Genomic DNA, 17,726 nt, shown 5'->3' with positions numbered 1-17,726 from the left:
CCTGGGTACTTAGGGGTGCTTCTGTGAGCACGCTTCTAATTCCATCACACCGGTTTAATACTGAAATGATAGTGTGACGGCACGGGGAGAGAAGTGCTTACCCACCGGCCTAGTCTCTGGGCCCCGCAGTAGAGTTGGGGGGAGGAGGAAAGCACAGAGGGGGCATGTGGCCTCCAGGCTGATTAGAACAGTGTTCGGCGGAGCCAGCATTAGACAGGGGAGAGAAACAAATTGCCCTGCCAGTTAGACAGCGGAACTTAAACCTGAAGTTTAAAGGCAGCCTGTTTGGGTCATAGTGATTAGCCCACAAAGGACCGTGATTTGGAATCTGATTATCAACATCAGGGTTGGGGCGCCTGGGTGGCTCAGTAGGTTAAGCATCCGACTCTGGATTTTAGCTCGGGTCATGATCTCATGGTTCGTGGGATCGAGCCCCTTGTTGGGCTTCATGCTGAGCTTGGAGCCTGCTTGGGATTCTCTCTCCCTCTCTCTCTGCCCTTCCCTGTCCCTCAAAATAAATAAACATTAAAAAAACCAAAAAACAATAATCCTTGCTCCTTACCTCCTGCATTGGTGAGTGGAGCCCTCATCTCTGATTCCGTCATAGAGGGAAATGGGCCTCTTCTCTATGCTAGATCTCCTCTACGCCCGAGCCCCTCATTTGTTCATTTATTTATTTAGAGCTAGAGAGAGCACACGAGCAAGGAAGGGCAGAGGGAGAGAGAATCTTAAGCAGGTTCCTTGCCCGACACAGAGCTCGATCTCCTACTCCCGACTGAGATCATGACCTGAGCAGAAATCAGGAGTCAGATGCTTAACCGACTGAGCCACACAGGCCCCCATGCCCAAGTCTCTTTGAGGCAGAGCTTAGGAACTGAGGCCTGGGGGTCAGATTTGGCCTATATGTTGTTAAAAGTACATTTGACCTGGCATTTTTTTTTTTTTTTTTAAACTGAGATTTCACGGACAAATCTAAGTTCCCTGCTTCCTTTGACATATCAGAGGCTCCGTCAAGCCTGGGCCTGCAGTCTCTCCTGATGGCAGTCAGCTAGAGCCAGCTGTGCGCTGGCCAGCCGCCCCTCCGCCCGCCCCCCACCGGCCCCTTCCTTCCTGCCACCTCTCAGACACCAGGCCCTTGTCATTTGTCATGACATGTGCACTGCTGTTTGTGGTAAGAAATATTTTTCGGTATCTGAGTCTCCATGAAGAGTGGAAAATGAAAGAAAAATACATCTTTCTCTTGAGAGATCCTAGTAGAAATGAAGAAAATCCCTATTTAATAAACAAATCTCTGCCCACATTGTTCCTCATATTTCTTGTCCAGCAGACATCGGTGATTGAAACCCTCCGCCCTACTGGGTCACTCGGGCGTGCGGAGACCGGGCTAGTCGGGTCCCAGGTCAGCACTGCGGACTGTCTAAGTGATACGAATGGACTGTCACAGGATGCTGTTCTCTTATTTCTCCAGCAGATACTTTAGTGAATGTCTGCTTTGAGTCAGAACTGTGTCCTGTACTTCGATGACAAAAATTAGTGAGGATGACAGGTCTCCCACTGTCGTGGAGCAGTCTCACTGGAGAGGCAGACGTGCGAACACATGCTCAGGCTCGAAGGCACCTCGCAAGGACGCGCTTCAGGGAGCTGGGAGAGGCTTTATAGAGCAAGTTGCAGCTGAGCTGGGCTGTGAAGAAGTGTTCCCAAAGTAGACAGACAAGAAATGGCATCTCGGGCACGGGAGGGTGGCTCCAGCAGGTTGTCAGAGGCGCAGTAACCGAGCCGTCGCCAGGCGGCAGTGTGCTCAGGCAGGAGGAACGGCAATGTGGCTGGAGCGCTAAGAAAGGTCTAGAGCACCGGGCTGGGGGGCTGGTCTGTGGCCTTCAGCCTCGTAAACCGCCAGTGGCAATTCAGAGACGGAGAAGTTACGAGGAGGGAAGAGTGTTTATAGGAAATGAACCTGGCAGAGGAAGAGAGATTGGAGGCGTGGGTGGCAAGGTGGATGCTGTTGACTCTGGCCGGGGGTGATGACCGCTAGAAGGGAGATGTTTTGGAGAGGAGCTAGCAGGGCGGAGTGAGCGCCTGAGGCCAGGACGTGGAGGTGAGTGAAAGGGAAGGAGTCTTGCTGTCCGGCTTGAGTAATGGCTCCTCACTGAAGCCGATGGGGCTGGAGGGCAGGCTCCCGAGAGCAGGGACTGGGGACCAGCGACCGTGCCTGTTTGTTCACTGCTGAAGCCCCACCAGGCGGACGTTGCCTGGCCCATGGTAGGCGCTCAGTAAGTATTTGTGGAATGGGTGTCTGAATAAAGTAGGGAGTTCAGAAGGAGGAACACGTTTGCACGAGGACGAGGAGCATGACAAATTTGATGTTAGGATTTATTGAGTGTGACGGTCTTCTGGGACTTTGACTTAGTGATGTCTCATCGGCAGCCGGAAACAGGGTCAGAGGAAGCGGAGCAGGATTTGGTGAATAATTAGCCAACACGTGAGGTTGATGCCATGAATATGCATGCTGTCCTTTGGGGGGAGTGGGGGAGGCTCACACGGCCTCTTTCCCTTGTTGCTGGGCAGATTGTGCGAGACCCTGATGGCAGACCCCCCGGAGGGCAGGACTCCCATCATCCTCTCCCGCGCTTGGGATCGTCCAGGACGTAGGACCCTATGTTAGGGGCTGGGGTTTGATGGATGAGCTTCCGTAGGGTCTTTCCATGATGCCGAGGGCACAGCTAGATTAACAAGAGATCCCATTTACAAGCCGGTGGCTTCGGATGAGCCATATGTGAGTCATCTGTAATTCCTTGATAGCCGTATGTCCTCCTGCCCGAGGGCTGGGGCACTGGCTGCTCTGAGAGTTGATCACATATGTGGTGGCGGCAGCCCGCAGACATTTTGCTCCCTCTCTCTCCCCCAGAGAGTAAGAGGAAACCCGTAAGACTCCACTAAGGGCTCTTAGTGGTAAGTGCCTCCTGTCATTCAGCCCACGGCCTACAGCAGCCGGAACTGGCCTCATGACTCCAGGGGTGGCCAAGTCAATGCTCGTCGCAGCCAGGATGGATTTATGAACAAATGAAACAGGCCGGGTGTAAAAAATGTTTTTGCTCTCGGTATGGATTCAAGAAATATGTAATCCTCCTGGTAACTACTGTAGGAGAAGACGGCACATAACTGGTGACCTTCAACCCCAATGTACCAGAGGCTGATGGGGCCACCGTGCATGGGCCTGCCTGTCGCGGCTCCCTCTGACTGCTGCTCTGAGGAACCGCAGTCCAAGGATTTGTTGCTGGATTTTTTTTCTAGGAGAAGCTAGAACCTGCTTCGTATATATACATACATATATATGTATATATGTATGTATGTATATATACATACACACACGCATATATATGTTTATATACGTTTATATGATAAATATATATACACACAAACGTGCATATGTATGAAATCTCTCACTTTCCAATGTTGGCAAGTAAATCAGTTATTTTCAAAAACGTGCAGATGGGAAAGCATGGCCTGCACTGGAGGCTGCACATCAGCCACCCCTGCAGCTGGGGTCACGTAGGGTCATTATGGGCACGTTGCCTTGCAGAGCTGTGAGCGGTGGGGCGCACGTGATCATCCTCACGTTGTGGAAACTTCACTGATAGACTACAATTTTTTTTCTCCTGAATCTTTTTTTCTGTTTGTTCCATTGCCTGTGAGAGGTGTGTGTGTGTGTGTGTGTGTGTTAATGATACACTTCCTTGGTTAGAAAACCAAACCACTGAAAAAGTATACGGCGAAAAGCCTCCTGGCTCTGCTCCCATCTGCCTCACTCCCACCCCTGTGTATCCATTTATAGAATCATCTACACCTTCTTCTGTTCCCTTGACAGCATAGCTTGGAGTCTTTCCTCATCAGCCCCTCCAGTGTTTCGTCGCGCAAGATAATCGGTTAACTCAGGTCTTGAGCCTGTGTTCGTTCACATGACTTTAGCGGTCGCAAACGCCGTGCTCGTATCTGATAGCAGCTCTTAAATTGTGTGTTGGCAGGGGCTGTGCGAAAGGACGTTTAAGCGGCTGTACCAGTACATGCTGAATGCTGGCCTCGCGAAGGTGGTGTCTCTCCCCTTACAAGAGATTCACCCTGAGTGTGGACCTTGTAAGACAAAGAAAGGTAAAGAGTCTCGGCCTCTGTTCCCTTGGCTGCGCAGACGGCTTTCTCTTCTCCCCTCCAAGCTCCAGCCTTTCTGTGTCACTACGTTTGGCCTTGCGGTGGGAGGACTTCACGTATTTGGTCGAGTCTTCATTCCTCGGTGCCTGACTTAGGATCTCCTGTAGCAAAAGTGCTCAGGAAATGTTTGCCGGATGAAAGCAATCCTGAGGGCCCGCACCCATCTCCGTGTCGGTGTCCCTCCAGCATCTCTGCTCCGTGGCGTCCAAAACCAAGTTCGTGTTTTCCTTCTCAGGCTAAGCCACTGTCCATTCCAGCATTTGCAAGTCCCTCAGCCGTGTCGCATGATCTCATTCTGTAGCCCTTGCGAGGTAGGTGGTAGGGTCACCTTTTAGGTGTAAGAAAATAAAACTTAAGAGGTGCTAGTAACTTACAAAAGGTTGAGCAATCGTAAGTGACAGATGGGGGATTCGAGCCTTCCCAGAGAGTTAAACTCAGGACAAGAGACCGTAAAACTTTAAAAACCTTCCTTAGTGCTTTATTTTTCTCTATCCTTGAGTTTTGCACCATGCTGCTCCTGACCAACCGAAGTCATTGAAAGAGCCGAGGGTCAGAGCTTTCAGTGAAAGATGATAGATGGAGCATACGCATGTATCCGCACTCTCCCCAAACTCCTCCCTAGTGACAACAAGGGATAGAAAAGGAATAAACCAGCAGGTGCAAAGAGGCTAGGGCAGGAATGACAGCACAGAGTCCACAGTATTCTGGTGCCCGAGGCAGACGAACGCGTGGTAACAGACTGAGCGGCCTGGGGAACCTGAATGCCTGTGTGTGGCAAGAGCCAAGGATTGATGCCTCCACACCCGAAATTAACTAAAGATGTGGAGATCCCAGGTACCCTTGAGCACAAGTTTGGATGGTGCCAGAGACGAGGGGGTCGGTTGGCAGCGTGTGCAAGAAGCCGCCGCTTCCCCAGGTCCCCTCCCTTACTTTGCATGGCCGGGGTAGAAGTCCTTTCCCACACAAGTCTGGGCTTATCTCAGGATGAGATGCATGAGAGCGTCTCTGGGCTCGCAGACCCAGCCGGGGACAGGGTGCCGTGCTGGCAATGGGACACAAAAAGGTGAGGGTCCTCTCCCTGCGGTCCCCCCATGTGGCTCCTGAACATTGGTGGCCAGACTTACCGTCCCCTAGGCCGGAGGCTGGAGGCTGCTTTCCTGCAGAGACCGACCTGTCCGAGAAACGTCCTCCAGATGCTGAAATTTAGGGGTATCCCAGCAACACAGCGGGCCCCTGCCCGCTCACCGTTCCTGGAACCCCACGCCATGACAGCCTCTCCCCTGCTCCTCCTCACCCTGCACGACATCCAGAACACAGGCTCCAGGCAGCAACTGAATACTTCCCTGAACATCTGAGAACTCTAACAGGAATGTAAGAGAGACAAATGGGGGAACTAGGAACAAAGTGAGGAGCAGAGGAAAGCCTGGAAGGACTTGCAGAGAGGAGGCGTCGCATCTGTGAAAACACAGCGAGAAGCTGTAAAGGGGGGACGGACGGAAGATAAAAAAGAGCTGTTGGAAATAGAAGAAATCCGCTTATCGCAGTGAAAGAGTTAGCGGGAGGGAAGGTGGTAAGATAAAGTTGAGAAGGATCTCAGAAACTCAAAAGAGGCGGGAAGTAGAGCTCAGTTGAAAACAAGATGCTAAGCCTCGAAGGTCCGACAGCCCGCACGACGGGCTCACAGTGGGGGAGACGGAATGTGGGCAGGGGAGGAGAGGGGAGGAGGTGATGAGAAATGACACAAGGGATTCTCCCAGATCTGCAGCACGGAGGTTCTAGAGCAAGAGACCTATCAGGTGCCTAGCGTGAAGAACATAACAGAAACCCACACCAACACCCACCATCCTGGAACTTGAGAAACCCCGAGCCAAAGAGCCTCCAGAGAGGAGACGTCAGACTTCCCGGGAGTCACCGAAGCTGGGCGGCCTTGGAGCAGTGCTTTCCTTCTGAAGGGAATGGACTTTCAGTCTGGAGTCCTTTATTCAGCTTTTGCATCGATCCGCTGTGAAAATCAGGAATCTGAAACCGCTCGTCTCCCATGTTCCCTTTCAGGAAGCTGCAGGAGGATGCCCACCATCAAACAGCAGACTGAAACAAGAGGCGGGGAAAATGGGGTCCAGGGAGTGAGGAGACCAGGAGAAACGTGGGAAGGTGGTGAAGGGAAGTCACCATGACCGGCACGAGGGCAGCCCGTCCCGGCAGGGGAGCAGGAGAAGGGGGCTCCAGGAGGGACGGAAGTCCACGCAAAGGATCAGTTGCCCGGTGGGTGTGAATGTGTTTAGAGAAGGTTGTATGTCGGCAGAGAGTCTGCGTGTGAATTAGGGACAGGTACGCAGAAAACCAAGCCATTGGGAAAAAATGAAGTTATTAATTCCAGGAAAACCAAAAGGTGCATGAGAAAAAAAGGTTGGGGCCTGTAAGCTTGACTTTGTGGGCAACCTATCAGTCACTGCCCACCCTAACTGGCTCCCTGTATCTGAGAAAAGTCTCAGATGGGGAGAGGAGATGGGAACACACCCATATTATCATCCAACAGGTGAATAAACCAGGGAAGGAGCCCCCAGGGGCGTAGGGGAAGCTCCTAGAGGGCACCTCCCCTTTGAGTCCCTTCAGTGCCGAGTGCACACGTGACTGGTTGAATGCCTGGCATCCCTCTTCTCGGGAACGGGTGGGCGGCATCAGCCTTCTCAGGAGGAAGAACACCGGGAAGTGCTGCTGGGTCCTGTGGCGGGGACAAAAGTCCCAGGCTTAAGTGCATTTGACTCGAAGTGGGATCACCTGAATGCTTAAAATAGTCATTGCCCGTGGGTCTGTTAATCTCTTTTTTTTTTTTTTTTTTTAATTTTAGAGTGTAAGCGGGGGAGGGGCAGAGGAAGAGAATCTTTTTTTTTTCTTTAATGTTTATTTATTTTGAGAGAAGGAGCATCCACACACATATATACACACGTGGGGGAGGGGCAGAGAGGAAGAGAGAGAATCCCATGCAGGCTCCATGCTGTCAGCACAGAGCCCAACATGGGGCTCGATCTCACAGACCACAAGATCATGACCTGAGCCAAAATCAAGAGCCTGACGCTTAACCGACTAAGCCACTCAGGTGCACCCCCTCTTTTTAATTTGAGAGAGAGACTGCATGTGAGTCAGGGGGAAAGGAGTAGAGGGAGAAAGGATCTTAAGCAGGCTCCAGGCTCAGCATGGAGCCTGACTCAGGGCTCAATCCCATGACCCTGGGATCATGACCTGAGCCTAAATCAAGAGTCAGATGCTCAACTGACTAAGCCACCCAGGCGCCCCAAGAGAGAGAGAATCTTTTTTTTTTAATTTATTTATTTTAATTATGAGAAAAAGAGAACACGAATAGGGGAGGGGCAGAGAGAGAGAATCTGGAGCAGGCTCATTGCCGTCAGCACTGAGCCCAACGTGGGGCTCGAACTCACAAACCATGAGATCGTGACCTGAGCTGAAATCAAGAGTCAGATGCTCAACCAGCTGAGCCACCTAGGCGCCCCGAGAGAAAGAGAATCTTGAGGAGGCTCTATACTCAGCATGGAGCCCAACTCAGGGCCGAATCCCATGACCCTGGGATTATGATCTGAGCCAAAATCAAGGCTCAGACACTCAATGACTCAGCCATCTAAGCGCCCTTAATCATCTTTATTTCCTGATTTCTTGCAAAGAAGACATTAAAAATAAACAGACTGGATTGATTATATTTTTAAAGTAGAGAAACTAAGAAGGAAATGCCCTTAAATAACCTTTCTTGCTGGGCGGGCAGCCACGGAGCAAAGCTTCTCCCAGGCTTGAGGTCCCTGGAAATTCAAGCCAGCCGCTTGCAACTGAGACACCTGAGTGAACTTTGATGTAAGACAGCCCTGGGTCAGAATTCTTATTTTGTCACTTCCTGTTGGGGTGACTCTCAGCAAATTTTGACCTCTCTGTACCTCAGTTTCCTCAGCAGGGTTTTCTGGAGATAATAATACAACTTTCCAGAGTGTCATGGGGCTGCCCGAAAACCGTGCACACACAGCGGGGGCCACAGAATGGTAACGGCCATATGTAGCCATGTATTTTGCTTGGCTCACGGCATGTGTTTTCATTGGGTAGGTTACCGGTCTTTTAAAAATCAGAAATTGCACCTAAGGAGTCAGCCTTTCAACTTGCCTGCACAAATGAAATTAGGCAACGTGAAACTGCATTTCTTTAATAGTAAAGGGTCAGGCCCCATTCCCCAAGGACACCCCGCTTCCTGCTATGTAGCCCATAGCCAGCTTCACTCTGGTATGTCATCGACCTGACCCTTGAAGGTGTGTCTGTGGTCGGGGTTTTCTCGAGGCCTGGTGCTGGGACTAGAAGCTTCCGAGACTGGGTACTGATGGTAATGATGGCTTTGGCTCCTTCTGCAGGGTTAAGTGGGCAGGCACCTAAGACAATGACGATTGGAAATTTTAGATTGTCACCCACAACCACGGTGAGCCCATTCTGACTGTCCAGGGGGCTCATCTCTCCCCGGTGGGCTTGTCACCCACCTTCTGCTGCTCAGGCTTATCGACTGGGTTCTCCTGACTTCCTCTGTCACACTGTGATTTGGTTGTTTGCGTGACTTTTTTCCAAACTAAGTAGTGAGCTTCTTGAGAGCAGCCACCACACTCCTCACATCCCTTCTATCCTTGAGACCCGTGCAGGGTCTGCTTGGAACAGAGTAGGGCTAAGCAAATGCTTAGCAAATTTAATTTAATTAGGTAGCACTTCAGTTACTTTCCTGGGGCAGGAGACAAGGGATGAAGGCACAGTTCTAGTCTTTTTTGCCTTGTGCGTCATCCCACTTTGCAGAATTAATATAAACCTTCCCTCTAAGGCATGAGGGAGCAGACAAGACTTAATAAGTAAAGATGATGGATTACTTCGTGTAAATTTACAGGTGTGCTTGGATATATACGAGTTGTTTCTAAAAGCTGTAAATAGTTTGGGTTTCACATATTTCAAATACATTACAGTAAGCTGCAGTGATCTGCTTTGCAGAAAGGCGGGGTGGGGTGGGGGGGAGTCTGGGTAATGAAAACAGTCACCCTGAACTGATCTGTTTTGCAAATTTGGATTATAGTCTTCAAGAGTGGACTAGTCAGACTGTATTTATTCAGTTGGGCTGAGAACAAAAGGGAAGAGAAAGAGAAGTTAATGGCGTGATCCTTCATAAAATAATGGCAACTGGAAGCAGTTGACAGAAGTCGTGCCCCCCCGCCCCCCCCCCCCAGGGCTAATGATGGAGGCGGTGAGTCAGCGGGTTTTCCAGGTTGGGTGACGAGGCAGGTCCAGCATTGAAGAGGATGGGGGAGGGGCCCTAGCATCTGTATCACCCTGTTCGTGATGTAGCCTCTTCCCATAGCTATTAACCCAGGGCCCTTAAAAAATAAGGAACAAGTTCAACAAGACAGCGGGACACGAGATCAATATACAAAAATCAGTTGTATTTCCATTCATTGATAACAGGCACCCCAAAAATGAAATCAAGAAAGCAGTCCTCCCATTAGCATCAAAAAGAATAAAATACTTGGGAATACATTCAAGCAAAACAAGCGTAAAAACATATACTCTGAGAATGACAAAACATTGTTGACCGAAATTTCCGATCTAAGCCAGAGGGAAAACCTCCCTTGTTCACGGATCCGGAGAGGTAGCCTAGTTCAGATGGCTGCACTCCCCGAATGAGCAGAACCCCAGCTGACCTATGTGCAAACATTGGCGAGCCAATCCAGAGTTCATCTGGAATTGCAAGGTGCCCAGAAAGTTAATCCTGGGAAACAAGAATCCAACACAAAGCAACAATAATCAAGCCAACACGGTACCGGCACAAAGAGACCACGGAGTAGAGCCGACAGTCCGGAGGTACACCTACACATCGATGGTCGGCTGATGTTCAACAAGGGCTGCAAGACCATTCAATGGAGAGAGAAGCCATTCACAAGAGGCCATTACAGCGTGATTCCATTTGGGTGAAAGTTCAGGACAGGGAATCCGGAAGGAGATTAATAAGTGCTTAGGGCTACGGGGTGGCCACACAGGGGTGCCAGCGGCTACAAGGTCTGAGGCAGTGAGGACGTTCTCAGACGGCCTGGTGACAGGTTGACAGGTGCACGTACCTGGGAATACACGACATCACCATCGACTTGCACGCTTCGCACGGTGAATGGAGTGGAATAGGAATTGTAGCTCAATAAAGCTGTTAAAAATTAAAGTAAAACCAGCAAACACTTGTAACAGGGTACAGCAAGCTTAAGATCATTCAAATGGCACAAGGCGACATTTAAAAAGTTCTAGTAGGATTCAGGTATACGAGCTAAGAAAAAAGAGAAATGAGCCATATCAAGAAGGATTAACACACAATAAAATAAAGGTTTAAAAGAGTTTTGGAACCAGGAGAGTAGAATTAAAAAGAACGAAGATCAGAAACACAGAAAGGATAAAAGGTGAGCATAAACATGAAAAGAATAGAAGAAGGTTGTCAGGGCCGAGTTTAAAGCCTAGCAAATTAGTGGTGCTGGGGGAAAACCAGTTAAATCGGTTAAAAATAGCAAGATCTCTTTAAGTTAAAAGTGACAAAGTTGATCCAAGGATGCTAGCTAAAAAATGAAGGGTAATTACTCTCAGTAATATTTCTCGTAAATGAAAGAAACAGTCACTTTATGGCAAAAGCGATTAAAGGCAAGAACCTCAAAGAGTAGAAGGAGTAAAACACCCTAGTGGCATAATTCCAGGCCGCGTTCCTGCTGTCCAGGAGGGAACTTGTACTGAAGCCTGCTGACCGTGAGGGAATGTTCCGTCAACCTCCCTGAGCAGGAAAACGTGCCTGTCCAGGCTGTGCTAGGGGAGGGGGAGGCTGGTGGCAAGTGGAAGGGGAGTGGGGCAGGGGGAGAATTCTGGAGAATCGGACTGGGGCAGATGGCAGTCGATGTGCCAGAGATATGGGGAGGGCCTGGCCAGGTTCTTTGGGCTTGCAAGAGCCCAGAGGCCAGTGCAAGGACTTGTGAGCTCGAGACTGGCCGCACGGGTGACCAGCTGGCCACAGGTTGGCGAGGGGCCAGTAAAGTGACTGCGATGTGTCTGCTGAGCACCTGGCTCAGAGCCCTCAAGAAAAGTGCACGGTTTACCCCAGCCCTTTCCATCTGTGGGTCTCTAAGAACTTTGGGGGCCTAACCGAGTCCATCACTAACTCAGCCCAAGGGCTTGGGAGGTGGTCCCTACCCTGGGTATTTAATGGTGGCTCTGGAACTCTCTCAACCGAGGACATTTCTACAGTGTCCTGAAGTTCGTGAGCCCTCTGTATGCATGTATGTGATTGTCCGTGCCCTTGTTACCTTGTGCAGTTAGCAAGGGAAACCTTAGATCCTGTGGGCTTATCTCAGGGCGTGAAAAAGAAGGCACCAGGGGAGATTCTGCCGTTTTGTAATCCCATCCTGTTAGTCTTGGAGCCAGGAGAGAGATGGGAAAGCCATCCAGATAACATGTCAGGCTCTATGCCAAGTGTTCGTGCTGTGTTCTGATCCTTTTGGCCACCCCATCGTGCGGGTGCCCTCTTCTTTTTCTTCCCTTCACTGATCAGAAAACCAGAGCGCAGATCCCTTGCCTCAGGTCCTAGAGCTAGGTTCTGTGGGGGGGTTGAGCACAGAAGGTGCGAGTCTGTCACCAGGGCCCTCTGCTGCCTCCCTGACAGATGACAGGGGTGACCGGATGGGCGGTAGAAGCTGGCAGGCAGGGGCGGGGCTGAAGGTGGGGCCAGCCGAGGACAGCTGTCCCAGGGGCAGGAGAGTCGGGAGATGTGGACTACCCCTGCGGACCATCTTCTCTCCAGTCTGTCTTCCACATCCACCGTGGAAATAACTTCGAGTCACGCCTACGGAATAAAAGCAAATATGCATAGAAAGTGAAAACTACAATATCCATCGCTTGGCCTGGAAACCTTTTGCAGTCGGTCTTCCCCTTCAGTCCCGCCCTCCCACCACCCCTGCCCGCCTCGGTGCCTCTGCCCGTGCCTTCCTCCCGCCTCGACAACTGCGTATCCTCTAGCGTCCCGCTTTGGGGCCACCCTCGGTACCTCCTCCCCCCACGCCGCCTGGCCCCACCTGCCTCCCCGCTCACCAGCATCGTGCATGCGGGCGGTAGAGCCCTGCCTCATAGCTTCTTTCTCTGTAGTCACTGAGCACTTAGCGTGTTTAGGAGTGAAGCTGAACACCTTACCTGCATTTACTCCTGTAGTCCTCAGCAGGTTAGTCTAGACATGCCATTAGAAGTGTGCCCATTTTATAGATGAGGAGCCGGAGGCTCAGAGAGGTTAGCAGATTGCCCAGGGAGAATCAGTCAGAACTGAAATCCGGGCTCGTGTTGAAACCTCAGCAGACGGCCCACCTGCGCTCTCCAGCCTCTGTCTCAGACGCCACCCTCTGCAGGCAGGAACCCTGCAGTCTTCGTCCTCATGTGTTCTGGGCCCAACGCACAGCAGATGCCTGAAATTGAATTCGAGCCCCCAGGCGATCTCCTGGTATTTTTGGCCCGGGTGACGGGCTATGACCCTTGGTCCTCAGAAGCTGTGTTTTTCTAAGGTTGCTGTAGTGGTAACAGTAAGAAAAGCGGGAGCAAGTGCCGCCTACGTGTGTGCCCGGCGCGGTCCTGGGGAGGAAGATCCTGTTCCTGTCCCCATTTACTAGGGAGCGGCCCGAGGCACAGACTGGTCTTCTCCCTTCACCATGGTTATCCAGCTGGTGAGTGGCAGAGGCAGGTTCTCACCAGAGGGAGACTCCAGAGCCCGTGTTTCTAACCCATCCCATCACCCTGGCGTGTGGGCAGCAGCACCCCCCTCCGCCACTGAGTGCAGTCCCGGACTCTTTGTGTCCCCTGGGCGTGCTTCTCATTTCAGTGTCTGGACTACCTGAATGACTCCCGAGCACTGACCAGCCTAGGCCCGTCCAGGGGTGGGTGCGTGCGTGTGCGTGCGTGGGTGGTGAGACAGGAGCAAAGCACTGAATTTGCATAACCTCCCCCTGGCTTACCAGTAGGACTGTCCCTTCACTGGTGACTCTTCCAGAGCACGTCTGTCCTGGTGCTCGTTCGTTCCCATCTTGCTCTTGCTTTCTCCCGGGTTAACCACTTGGGGAGCAGCACTCTGCCCCGTGGCCAGGTGAGATCTTCCCCGGGGGTGTGAGAAACACAGGCTGTTGGTTCCACTTCGTAGCAGCTTGGGGCTTTCCTTTACAGTGAGCGGTGTTTTCTGATAGAAGTTGGAAGTTCTAGCCCAGCCGGGTTGCCTAGTGTGGAAAAAAGGCCACTTTCTAGGTCCAAGACGTCCAGTTGGGTCCCTTGACCCCTCTGAGCCTCAGTTTCCTTTTTCATGGGATGGTAGTGGTTACTTGCAGAATCCACACGACGATTCAGATAGCATCTGAAACCACCTCCCGCAGTGCCTGATGCATCCCGGATGCTCAGTAAGGATTCCTCCCTCCCGCCTTCTTTTCTGGGTCTTCAGAATGTCTAATAAGTGAAGCCATTCTTTCTTCATGCCAAGGCAAGCCCATCTGGGTCTTTGACACAAAAGAACGGTGTGATTGGTTTGTGTTGAACTGCTGACATTGGTGCACGCTGTGTCTTTAAGATGCCTGAAACTCCTCATGCTTGACTGCGTGTGCAGTGATCTGGCTGGCTCTCTCTCTCTCCTGCCTTCCGTTCCCGGGAAGTAAGCCCCGCACCCAGGGATCGGCGGTTGCCATTAACAGACCCGTGACTTCTCCGCTAGAGCGTCTAGTCACTGAGGCGGCCGCTCAGATGGCGTGACGGGCGCTACTCACGCTGTGTGCCTGTGCTGACCGGGGTCTCACTCTGGCCCCTTCTGTGGCTTCTGCTGGCTTACAGTCTGGAACAGACTCCTGAGAATTTGCCTTAAAAATAGGCAAATAAGAGCTGAAGGGACTTCAATACTAAAAATTGACATTTTGAGGCTGTTTAAACTCCAGAGCTATGGGAAAGGTGTATGAGGCTGCTGCAGTCAGGAGCCACAGACCACACCGTGTGGCATCCTTCACCTGCCTTATCTCTTGCAATTCTCCCCACCACCCCCTGAGGCTAGACGTTCTCCTTAGCCTTAGTTTCCAGGCAAGTCCGTTGAAGCTGAGGGAAGTCAACCGGTTTGCTCAGGTTTGCACACCGGCTCTGGAAGAAGAGTCCAGATTCTTTTCTTTTTTTTCCTTTTTAATGTTTATTGATTTTTGAGAGAGAGACAGAGTGCAAGTGGGGAAGGGGCAGGGAGAGAGGGAGACACGGAATCGGAAGCAGGCTCCAGGCCCTGAGCTGTCGGCACAGAGCCCGACACGGGGCTTGAACTCGTGAACTGCCAAGATCGTGACCTGAGCCAAAGTTGGACGCTCAAACAACTGAGCCACCCAGGCGCGCCAAGAGTCCAGATCCTTAACCACCATGCACGCTACCTGTCTAACACGAAATTTTCCAAAGTAAGGGTACATTTGACACAGCATGGGGAAATGGACGTGTTTCTGCGATCAGTGTTTTGAGAAAGACCAGAGACAGACAGCTTGGGGTTTGCTTGTCTGATGGCTCCAGAAGAAAGTCCGTGCAGTTGGGCTTCATGGCAGAGAAATGAGCTGTGCTTTGTGGGTTAGGTAGAGCTGCAGACCCCGTGGCCCGAAACCTCACCGGCAGCCATGTGCACGTGTCACGCCTGGCCTTCCAGAAGCACGCTGGGCCCCGTCTGAGATGCTCGAGCCGCCCCACCACTCAGGGTGTGCCGGAGACCCTCCCTGTATCATGGGGCTCACGGGGACTGGCAGCCTCGGCTTGTCGTGAATTCATAACAGCCGTGACACAGGACTGGCCCTCAGCACGGGCTGGCTGGCCGTAGGATGACTGCTGTGTTCCGGCCTCTGCACAGACGTCCTCCCCAGTCATCCTTACACCAACACGTGATGTACAGAACGCCAGCCTCTCATTTTGCTGAGCTTCACACGAAGAGCTACACTAAGTCCTTCCTCCCAAGTCCCGGACACGGGAGGTTGTAGGGCTGAGACAGGCCCACGGCTGCCCGACCCGGGAGCCCAGGTTCGCCCCGATGCTCCTCTGAAGGTCCGGCCGCCCTGGCTGGCAGCGGAGACGTCAGCGGGGCCGTTTGGACCAGGCCATGACGGGACGGACATCAAGTGGCGTAGAAGCAGAGGTGAGCACGGGTGGCGACTTGATGCCGTGAGGAGCGGAGGCTGGGAAGGCTGAGCGGGGTTTTCCCTCTTCCCCCTTCACCCTTGGAGAGCTGTCCTTCGTGGTGTTGTTTTAAAAAGAAAAAAAAAAAAAAAAAAAAACCTTAAAAATGTTGAGCGTGGAGCCCAACGCAGGGCTGGAACTCGCCACCCTGAGATCAAGACCGGGGCTGAGATCAAGGAGTCGGGTGCTTCAGCGACCGAGCCACCCGGCCACCCTCCTCCTTCACCCTTTGGGTTCCCCGAGTGCGTACTAGTGTTTCTCCTCCTCCACTTGCGCCGATGTCCAGCGCTGCTCTGTGCGTCTTTTCTTGGCCGATTAACCTCGTGAGGAAGTTAGAACCGGATGGAAGGAATAACGCCAGGCTGTTGCTGAGACGTGCTGGCCTGCCCGAGTGCCGCATTGGACCGTCGCTCCCGCAGAGGCCAGCGTCCCTGGCCCCGGGTCACCCGCCGTTCTTGGTCACGTGGGTGTCTTTGAATTAGGGGCCGTATGTTGCCCAAGGTTTGGGCCCCAGGCTCGGAAGGCAGACTGTCTGATAAATCCCGGTTCCTCCCTTGCTAAGGGGTGGGAGTTTGGGCGAATGCCTTAGCTCCAGCTGTTCTCAAGTGTGAAACAGAATGGTAGCAGCCACCTCCCACGGCCGTGATGAGGGCCAGCTCGTGTGACACGTGGAGAGCTTGTGTTGGCGTCTGAGGAACGGGAGCAGCTTTATCGGGAGCAGCAGGTCACTCTTTGGGCACCGTCTGAGGGGCGAGGTGGGGGTTGAGGGGGCTGGGAGGGGGCTTGGGGAGAGGTCGGGGGGAGGACCCAGTGGGGAGTGACTCCGTGGTTGGTGGGCTGACCACAGGTGCCTCCATCTGCGGCCGCGAGAAGGAAACCCGCACGGAGCACCCAGTTCTGGTCACCTGAGCCTTGAAATAATTTTCAGCCATGCACATGGGCGCAAGGGTCCCCCTCGTCGCCGTGGCTCCCCTCCTGGTTGTTTTAGGCTCCTGGGAGGGAGAAGTGGAGGGGGAGGGCAGGGCAGGCACTCCGAGCCATGGGCAAAGCTGTGGGCAACAGGAGAACCTCGGAGGGCCTGGCAGGTGCGGAGGAAGCCAGTGCTGTGATGTCATGTTTCTTCTGTTGAAAAGTCATGAACGGGGGATTTTCTGTCACTGTGAGGAGTGCAGGCCAATTAGCATGAGGCTAATGCCTGAGGACTTACCAGGCTGCCCTCACTTCTGTGTCCATTTGCCCCAGGCCTGCCCACCCCCCCATGAGGTTCTGGTGGGTCCGCCATGGCAGACCCTCCTCTGAGGGTAAATCTGATGAGTTCAGGGCCCTGAGACGCACTACTGTTTGTGAAGGACACCTGTGGGCCACGTGCTGTGTCCCCCCCATGATAATCCCCTGCCCCAGCTGGGGTGGTCGTACCTGACCTTGCTCCGAGGTCAGTCTGCAGTGCTCGGTGTGGGCATGCCACACCCCGCAGGAAGGCCCTCAGGGCCCGCAGCTCCCGCACAAGAGGCGCTGGGTGGCAGAGGCCAGCTTTATTGTCGCCCCTCCTTGCCCCGGTACCCAGGATTGTGCTCCTCGGTGGCCCGGTGGAGAGACCATCTGTATCCCTGATGTGATAACTACTGCAGATTTGGTGACTGAAGACAGCATTTTCTTTATTATTTTAGTTTTTACTTCTATTTATTATTATTATTTTATAATTCTGGAGGTCTGAAATGGGTGTCCTTGGGCCACAGTTGTGATGTTGGCAGGGCTTTGTTCCTTCCAGAGGCGCTAGGCGAGAATCCATTTCCCGTGGCCATTTCCAGTTTCTGGAGGCCCCGTGCATTCCTTGGCCTCGCGCTCCCTTCCTCCGTCTTCAAAGCCAGCAGCCTAGCATCCCCCAGTCTCTCACTCTGATCCTTCTGTCTGTCTCTTTAAGGACTCTGTGACACGGGACCCGCCCAGATTCTCCAGTATAAGCAGCTAACTGCGACCCCTGCAGCAAAAAGCCTTAATTCAGTCACACCTGCAAGTCCCTTTTGCCACAGAAGGGAACATATTCACAGGTTCCGGGTGTCAGGGCGTGGACATCCTCAAGGGGCCCTTATTCTGCCTCCACACTCCTGTGTCACAGGACGTCTCAGTGCTGGATCGTTTCTTGCGCTTTGGAGGCCTGTGACTCCTGAGTAACCTTGCACCTGTCGTTTACAAGCTCTGGGGAGCTTGGGCAAGTCGTGTAATCCTCTGAACCTCGGTTTCTCCATCTGTAAAATGCCTCCCAGGATTGT

The 17,726-nt window shown here is 52.5% G+C and overlaps 1 protein-coding gene across 1 annotated transcript in view; it reads left to right on the top strand.

The window, feature by feature from the left end:
• GTF3C1 (general transcription factor IIIC subunit 1) overlaps positions 1-17,726 on the top strand; it is a 75,192-nt gene that overhangs the window by 13,409 nt on the left and 44,057 nt on the right. The window contains exon 6 of the mRNA XM_019431822.2: positions 4,023-4,146. Within this exon, the coding sequence (XP_019287367.2) occupies positions 4,023-4,146 (124 nt within the window). The remainder of the gene's footprint in view (positions 1-4,022; positions 4,147-17,726) is intronic.

This window comes from Panthera pardus, unplaced genomic scaffold, assembly GCF_024362965.1.
Source record: "Panthera pardus isolate Hobbes unplaced genomic scaffold, ASM2436296v1 HiC_scaffold_5, whole genome shotgun sequence".
NCBI lineage: Eukaryota > Metazoa > Chordata > Mammalia > Carnivora > Felidae > Panthera > Panthera pardus.
Note: the sequence above shows the minus strand (reverse complement) of the source record. Positions and strands in the feature narration are given on the sequence as shown.